The sequence below is a fragment of the Strigops habroptila genome, chromosome 14, assembly GCF_004027225.2.
Source record: "Strigops habroptila isolate Jane chromosome 14, bStrHab1.2.pri, whole genome shotgun sequence".
NCBI classification, from domain to species: domain Eukaryota; kingdom Metazoa; phylum Chordata; class Aves; order Psittaciformes; family Psittacidae; genus Strigops; species Strigops habroptila.
The window spans coordinates 2,701,444-2,710,176 of record NC_044290.2 but is presented as its reverse complement, the minus strand read 5'-3'; the positions used below and the strand labels follow the sequence as shown (position 1 = coordinate 2,710,176).

The following is an 8,733-nucleotide window of genomic DNA, read 5'->3' as shown; positions in this document are numbered from 1 at the left end:
GTGATGTCGCTGCATCATGGCTTTCCCAGAGCAGGTTTTTTGACGCAGCTGTTGCTGGGTTTCTTTGTTGGCAGTGGGGTTGGGTCATAAATATTTGAAATTCAGGCTGTTGCTTCATTTTGTCTGGCTAGGTGAGCTGTAGTATTTTTATTTATGTTTCTGAGCTGGATGAAGGCTATGTGGAGACCTCAGAGCAGCTTCCAGTATCTGAAGGCGGCTACAAGGATGCTGGAGAGGGACTCTTCATCAGGGACTGCAGTGATAGGACAAGGGGTGATGGGTTTAAACTTAAACAGGGGAAGTTCAGGTTAGATATAAGGAAGAAGTTATTTACTGTGAGGCTGGCGAGGCGCTGGCACAGGCTGCCCAAAGAAGTGGTAAATGCTCCATCCCTAGCAGTGTTCAAGGCCAGGTTGGACAGAGGCTTGGGCAACATGGTCTAGGGTGAGGCATCCCTGCCTGTGGCAGGGGGTTTGAACTAGGTGATCTTAAGGTCCTTTCCAACCCGAACCTTTCTATGATTCTATGAATGTCCTTGGTATTTATTTCTTAATGCAGATCTTAAGAAAACAAACCAAAAAGCAACCTCTTCTGCAAACAGCTTGTCTGGTACAACACAAGCATTTGTTTGCATAGAGCAAACAACAGAGTATTGTCTCTATGAAATGAAATAACCTAAAAATACATATGCAAGGGCAGGGAAATGATTCCTGTAGCAGAACTCACTCATGTCTCACAAATGTGCCCCTGTGAGCTGGGTTTTGTCACATAGAGGCCATGAGATGCTGCAGGAGCACAGCTTCTCAATCTTCCTGCCACACAGCTCTGGAGGCTGCTGCTGAGCCCAGCCCAGGGGCAGGCGAGCGACACGTCCCAGGGTTTCGCTGTGGGGATCTGTCAAGACTTGTCCCAGGGTTTCACTGTTGGGATGTGTCAGGAGTTGTCCTAGGGTTTCGCTGCTGGGATCTGTCAGGAGGTGTGGCTGCTACAATAGGGATGCCAAAGGTCTTTTTGATGTCAGGAATTAAGCAGAGCCACCCGCTGCCTTTTGTTGGGTGGGGAGGAGGAGGAATGGATGATGGAGGATGCCAAAGGACAACTAAGCTTGGCTTTAGACAGGCAGGTCTTGGGCTGAGAGGGTTTTTCAGGAGGCAGTCTAAAGGTTTCCCTCCCCTGTGCAAGTTCTCTGGTATGTGGTATATGGGGAGGGAGGGTGGTGCTACAGCTCTGTGTGCTCTGTGTGCCCCTCTCCTTTACTGCAGTGTTTATCTGTCATGAAAGTCTTGGAATGTGATGGCTTTCGGGATAGCATTTTTGGGCTGAAATCAGTTCTGAGGATCACAGTTATTAGGAGGGCACATGTGTGCGAGTGCATGAAAAGCAGAAGCACAGACGTTTGTCTTCGCTACGTTAAAAATCTGTCTTTTGAGTATTTAAAAAGTAGAACATAACTGAACTGGTTTGTGGCAACCTCTGATGGGAGGCAAGCGCATCTTACCACACCAATACAGCACTGGGCTGCAGAACCATCAGCCCCATGTCCACAATGGAAGTGAGAGCACATCTCTGCACCTGCCAAGGGTCTGGGCTAGAAAGGATAAAAGAAAGAGTGCAGGAGATAAGAAAAGGAGAAGAGCTCTGTGGAAAAAAGGATGAGCCAGACTGTGCTGCCTCACAAGCCGATGGGCTGCCCCAGCCAAAGAACAAATGCCAAGGCTTCTGAACAAATGACAAACCTTTATTTTTCCTCTGTACTGAAAAGAAAAAGAAAAGATGTCAAAACCACACCAAAAGTTAGGGACAATTCTCCAATCATTTGAACAGCAACAAACATTTTCAAGATAACAAAGTGAAGGAAACAGCATTATGTCTAGACTGATGGTGGGCAGCCAGTGTTCTAGCTATTACTGTTTTCTGTTTCCAGCCATATGCAACAAGTGCTTTATGTTGACTGGATCTTTCAGATTCTTGGTCCCAGCTAAGGTACAAATTAAGACATCATATAGCGCACTTCAGCTTGCGAAAGAGCAGAATGTCAGCTCTGTTAAACAGCTCAGATTAAACAACTCGTCTAGGGCTGCCAAGCCCAGTCTTCGGCAACAGCAGCGAAGCAGAGAAGTGCTCCCCTCCCCACAGCGGAGTTCCAGCACACCCTGCTGTCAGAAACTGCCACCGGCACACCTGGGAATGCTCCAGTGCTGGACAGACATCACTGTGTCACCTTAGCTCGCTAATACAAGGACAAACCTCTGAAAGATCCTCTCTCACCTACATTTCAGTGTTTTACGCTGATAAATATCCCCCCCCCCCCCCCCGCTTTGCGCATGACAGTTAAAAGAGCTCTACTGGCTGTAACTAAGCTTTTCCCCCAGCAACAGGCTGAAAGTTTCTAAATGCAAGAATATCCCCTCCAAGCTCGTCAGGAGAAGGGAGACCTGGGGTCCCAACTGCGTCTTCTCATCTACAGCGTTTTTGCAGCACACGTTGCTCGTCAGGCTTCCGAGGGCTTCTCCGGAAGAAGTACTGGTGACTGAGAGCTGCCTTGGCCGAGATGCGCTTGCTGGGATCATACAGGAGCAATTGCTGCCAAGAGGAAACCCAGCAGATTTAGCAGTTTAAAAACCAAATGATGGATTGCACCTGCATGTGGCTGGGCCCAGATGCAGATGTTGGTCCTGCTTTTCCTCCTCTCTGGGCTTTCGGGGTAACCCACAGCTGGAGTTACCGTGGGGATTATGTTAGAAGGGTTTCTTGACCCTCAATGCATTGGTTTCCTAGAGGAACTTGCAATGACAGTCCTGCTTTAGAGCCAGGACTGAGCCCTGTTTGATGATTTGGTGTTTCTGCAATGGCAGAGATGAGCATTAGAGCCAGATCAGATAATGCACATCCAGGTAGATCAGTCCCAAATATCCCAGTTCCTTGCCCAGTTTGAAAAGGTCCTGCATGTCCCAGGGTCTTGTTCTGATGACTCTGTGGTGCTGCTTACTCTCTACCGAGTCCCTAAAATACTGCACTTGTTACTCACCACCAGTAAGTCTCTACCATCTTGATCTAAGCTGGGAACAATTTCCATCATCTCCTTCCTTGCCCACTGGGGAAAGTTCTCCTTGTAGTCAGGCAGCTGGGTCACTCCAGGCCAGGTCGCCTCGGTGGGAGTGCCCAGAGTGCGAAAGATCCGGAAGAGTTGATCAATCTCGGAGTCCCCTGGAAACAGGGCCTTCCTGGTCACCTGGAGGGGGAAGAAAAGCCAATTCCCACCTTTCCATTGGCTGTGTGCTCTATTTCCTGCTGTAAGCAACCCTTTGTCCCAGCAGATGCAAACAACTGCAGAGACTGGGCAGTTAAAATGCAGTGATTCTGCCAGGCAGTGGTTGGGAAAGTCACAGGTGTCTGGCTGCTTATCTCCAGCTCCTCTCCATGAATCCATGCTCCCCTGAGGCTGTCCCCCTTTCAGCCAGTTCCTTATCCCTCTTTGTCTCCAGTTTCCTAACACCCATTCTTGCAGGTTAGCTCCTTCCCCACCTACTTTCCCAGGCTCTGCTGCTTGGCAGCTCCAGGGGCTTTGAGAGGTAGGGGTAGTGCTATTACACTGCAGGGATAACAAGAGCTCTTCAACGTGGAGTAGGGACCCCCACGAGATCCACTCTGCCATGCTATGAGAGTGTTAGTTCCCTGCAGCCCATTATGGGGACATCTGCAAGAGTCATCTCCTCCCAGGATCAAAATGCTGCAGCAAAAAGACTGAAGTTGCCCCTTCTGCAAGGGGAGGCACCACATTCCTGCCTACCTGGAACTGCAGCCAGACTACAGAGGCTTTGCCTTCTGCCAGGCCCCTGAGGGTGGCAGATTTCCTTCTAAATCCAAAGCTAAAGATCAGCTAACTCTTATAGAATCATACAATGGTTTGGGTTGGAAAGGACATTAAGATCATCTTAAGTGTACTTCCCATAAAACATACTCCAGCATAGGGTGGGACCCCACTATCACAGATGCTCTGTGTCTTGCCCCTTCTTCCCACTTCCCATTGCAGCTGCATCCTCCCTGCTTATTAAAAAGGCTGTTTAAACCCATTCTACCATTTCTGCAAAGACGCAGCCAACGCTCCAGATATCCACAGGGGTTGAGTAGTATTTGCATCCCATCAGTATTTCAGGGGCTCGGTACCACAGAGTCACCACCTGGTAAGGAACAAAGAAACAAGCTTTGGTTGTTTCCCTGGATGAAACCACAGGCATGACATCCTCTCTTCTCAGCTGTAATGCAGTGACTGTATAAATCAGAGCATGCCAAGGCCATGCTGAATTAACAAATACCTTAGTGACAGCAAGATTGGATTAACACATCGTTCTTCAACAGGAAACTCTGCAACAAATAAACATACCCGATGCAGAGAAGGTGGGAACCTAGCTTGCAGGCAGGGTAGAAGCAGTCAGCACACTTTGTGGGGCACGAGCCCTATAGCTGCAGATGATGTTAAGAGCATGTGCCTGGGCAGAGCCGTGCCTCCGTTCCGGGTGAGTAACTTGTGATGCTGCTTTTGTTCACCCACTATGTATTGTGTACCCCGCTCTCAGGTGGCAGAGAGCCTCAACAGTACCTCATGAGTGTATGTGCGCAGGGGGACGCCGAAAGCTCTTGCCAGTCCAAAATCAGCCAGCTTGATTACTCCTGCTTCGTTAATGAGCAAGTTCTGCGGCTTCAAGTCCCTGTGGATGACTCTGTGTGAGTGGCAGAAGCTCACACCCTGCAGCAGCTGGAAAAGGTAGTTCTATGGAGAGAAAAGATTTCAGACAGGCCACAGTGAAACTCCTTTGAAGGCTGGATCGCATTTATGGATCTGAATGGCAAAAAAGACCTTCTTATAATGCAACACTAGGCTGGTGGGCCACTACTCAGAGACCCACACAAACTGCTCCCACCCTACATGGGGACAGAGAGACTCCAATCCAGTGACAGTTCCTTCCACACATCTATTACTTGGTAACAAGGCGATTAATAATAGATCCCTCAGTTGTCCTCTTGAGAGCAGTTTGTTCTGCAGTGAGATGGGCTGGAGAGCGTGGAAACAGTTGGGAAATAAATGCACTGAGCAATAGTGCCATGAGGGTTTCCCAGCTGAAATGTTTCAGATCTGAGAGGTTGAATGCCTCCAGCCAAGGATTAGTCTCTTCAGATGCAGTCTGGGTATGAGCAGCTCAGTGCTAGCTCTGCCCAGCAGAAGGCAGCAAGGACACATGCTTTCTGCCCTGCCTGTTAGCATTCCTTCCACACTGTACCTTGACCAAGCTTAAAGGAAGCCCTCTGGTTTGGGATGAGTCCATGTATTTCTTCAGGTCCTGATTCAGATACTCAAACACCAGATAAAGCTTCTTCTGGCTGTGTATGACATCCAGGAGCCTGCAAAAGAAATGCAAGTGCTCCCTTTGGTACCTTTCAGCACCTTCTCCAGACCCAAACATCCCTGCTCCCACAGATGTCTCTGCTCTGTGAGCCCTTTGGAGCAGAGAGAGGCAGATACAAAACCAGAATCTAGCATGGGATGGCAGCAGCTTGGACCAGTCTGTGTTGCTGGAGTGAAGTAGCAGTACTGTGAGCTATTGCTGAGAACCAGGGAAGTGCAAATGATTTCTGCATTTTCCTGTTTATTTTGCTCCTGTCCCACACTCAGGGAAGGATAGGAAAACCCCTCTTGCTGCCTGTACCCAGAGCTCCCAGAGCAGGAGCTCATCAATGAGCTGTTGGGGAGGGTTCATCCAGGTCTTACCTGACTATGTTGGGGTGCTTCAGCTCCTTCAGCAGTGAGATTTCTCGGATTGCAGTGCTGGGGACACCCTCTGTGTCCCTGCGCAGAGACAGGCTGTGTAGCACCCCATCCCCCTGGATCCCACAGCCTGTGTCCCTTCTCCCTCCCATTGTACCCCATCACCCTGTGTGGGGCAGCGTGTCTCACACTGAGCACCCTGAGTTTGGGATGGAGCCATGCGTGGGGCAGGTTGGAATGAGGCAGGAGGAAATGGAGCCAAGGAGAAGGAAGGGGTGGTCTTAGTGCAAGCTCTGAGGCAGAGCTGGTTTTCGAGCACCTGAAGGCGCATTTGGAGAAGCAACAGTGGTTTAGGTGCCTGAGATTTGCTTTTCAGAGGGGAGGGGAGATGAAAGCTCTTTGTCCTGCAGGCAGTTGCCTCCACTGTCCAGAGGGACCACCATGGGCTCCAGTCCCACTGCTATGCCCCCTGGTCCACGCTGACACCCCTCATTATGGAGGCAGTCCAGGGCCCACCCAGGGGAACAGTAACAAGTTTTTATCTGCTCAGTCCCATCCTGGAGGGGTTGGAGTTGTCTCTGAGAGAGACGGAGCCTTGCCAGGCCCCAGCACCATGCCCCTGAGGGACAGGACACCTCCCACAATGGTAGCTACTTCCCCCTGCCTTGTGCTGTGAAGCCAGAGCCAAGTAGGCCAGGTCAGGCCCTATCTGCTTGCATGAGCTGATAAGAGACATTTTTTCCCCCATGTCAGGCTTTTTTGAGCCTCTTGCCCCATTTTGGACACCGGGCAGGGCTCAGGACCTTCCTGCTCACTCCCATGGCAGGCCCTGGGCTCAGCTGGTGGCCCCAGAGGAGCCATTTGCCTTCTTCATCCCCCCCCTCCCCGTGCACGGCATTCCTGGGCCAGGGGGTTTTCCCCACTCACGAGTCCAAGCGGATCTTCTTGAGGGCCACCAGCTGCCCCGTGCGCTTGTTGCGAGCCTTGTACACCACGCCATAGGTGCCCTCCCCAATCTTCTCCAACTTCTGAAACACCTCCTGGAAGGGGTCCATGATGCTGCCTCTGCCTCGCGATGGCAGTGGGGGTGGCTGGCACTGCTTTCTGAGGAGGAAAAAAGAAGCAGGAGGGAAAACCAACAGCCAAATGCGTGTGGAAAGGGTTTGCTCTTCCCCTGAGCTGCTTTTGGGGTCTGGGTCCCCTCTTGCTGCTCCCCCAGCACAGGGACCTGCCTTGAGCTGAGGCAGCCGCAGGCAGACAGAGCCTGGTCACGCTGATGGGGCTCCGGGGGGTGTTGGGGGGCTCTTCAAGCACACCCAAAAAGCCAAACACAACGTGCACCAACCAGTACTGGTTGCAGTGTGACCCGCAGTGTGCTGGCTAAAGCAAAAATAGAGCAAAATGGAGGCAAAGGGCGCTTAGGGCCTGCGCGACAGGCACAGGGACTGCACAGGGCCAAGGGAGGCTCTTCAGCTCTTTGTACAGTGCCTGGCACCAAAGGGATGCAGGAAATAGTTAAGGTTCCCTGGGGCATGCTCAGGTCAAACATACAGCAGAAATGTCTTTTTTTTTTTTCTTCTTCATTTTTTTGTTTTGTTTTGTTTTGTTTTATGTGTTTGTTTTGTATTGCACAATTGTCCCTTGAAGCTCCCCACTGTGGGCTGTGCCGCTCAGTCAGCCTTTTGGAAGATGTCCTTGGAGGGGGTTAATCATTGACTTGATAGCTGACAGAAGGCAAGATTAAAAAAATATTATAAATGTTATGCATTGTGGCACCCAGACAGGTAGAGCCATTGGGCCTGTCTTCTGGAAAGCTGGGGGGTTCCATGTCTCTAGTTGGGCACAGCAGGACATGGCAGCTCACTGGCTGCGTGGGTCCACAGTGCAGACCCTAACTTTTAGGTGACCTAAAAAGGACTGATTTAACCCATTGCTGAGCCACCAGCTTAAAATCTTTTTGCAACTGATCCTGATTTTTGCCAATTTGAAAGAACTGAGTGTGGTTGCTGTGTGGCTGAAAAGGGATCCACACGGCCATGGCCAACTTCTGTGTGGGTTCCCCAGTGGCTTGTGAAGGTTGAATTTGTACTCCTGTCTCCATCCGGAGTCATTGCTAAATTTCCTCTCCTCTTCCTGGTTGGCTGGGTTTCTGGTTGGGTTTTTTTTTTTTCGTAACACTTGTAGGAATCTGGTATTTTGGCTGTTCCCAGTTCTGGCATCGTGGCTATTCCCAACTCTCTGGCAAACCTGGCCATTTGGATAAAACTTAAGCATAGGGAGGAAGGAAGGAGGACAGGAGATGAGGTGTAAACATAAACACATCATGACAGACTCATCACGGTCTCTTACAAAACCAGGTTAAAATCTTGGCTCTTGAGTTCATGTTTTTGGACTTGGGCAGAACAGAGAGTGCTGAGGCAGGGCTTTTCTATCTCTGTAACTGTGTGAATTAAAAACATAAGGCTAAACTAAGATTAAAGGTTATACAAAGCACTGTAATTACTGAGCTATCTCAGGCCCTTGAATCAAGCCTGCTGGTAAAAGGGGACTTTGCCAGTACCTATTGTGTTTTGATCTGCTGCTGCGCATTGTACTGCCTCAGTCCTTATTTTCTGAACATTTCACCAGAGAATCTCAGCAAAAAGCAGAAAGGGCTGCAGCTGGCTGAATTCTGCTTGCAAACCACAGCCTCAGCTACCTGCAGGTCCGGGGATTCCGATAGCACAGGAGTGTCTCCTCTCTTGCACTAACTTATTCTCATCTCACATTAGTGATTTTCTGTCTTTTTGTTGATGGTTTAATTCTGCCAGGTGTGCTTGGCACCATGTTCTTAAACCAGAGTGGCTCTGGTGTAACTTCATCTCCTCTTCTTGCAACTTTTTCAGAGCCAAGCACTTCCTTACACACCCAGTGCTGAGGAGGAGGAAGACTGCCTATCACCAAGTGCTTAGGAAAATTGCATATCGCCA

General features: G+C 50.0%; 1 protein-coding gene across 3 annotated transcripts; it reads right to left on the bottom strand.

Moving 5' to 3' along the window:
• Window positions 1-1,705: 1,705 nt before the first annotated feature.
• Window positions 1,706-8,674, bottom strand: CDK3 (cyclin dependent kinase 3). 3 transcript variants are annotated; one of them, XM_030505773.1, is made up of 7 exons: window positions 6,692-8,674; window positions 5,768-5,845; window positions 5,280-5,400; window positions 4,601-4,771; window positions 4,080-4,181; window positions 3,029-3,232; window positions 1,706-2,583 (listed from the first exon to the last, which is right to left on the bottom strand). In XM_030505773.1, the coding sequence occupies exons 1-7, from the start codon at window positions 6,817-6,819 to the stop codon at window positions 2,458-2,460; spliced, it is 930 nt and encodes a 309-aa protein (XP_030361633.1). In that variant the 5' UTR covers window positions 6,820-8,674; the 3' UTR covers window positions 1,706-2,457. The 3 variants fall into 3 exon arrangements, with proteins under 3 accessions (XP_030361633.1, XP_030361635.1, XP_030361634.1); XM_030505775.1 differs by lacking the exon at window positions 4,601-4,771; XM_030505774.1 differs by lacking the exon at window positions 5,768-5,845.
• Between the last annotated feature and the right edge of the window lie 59 nt (window positions 8,675-8,733).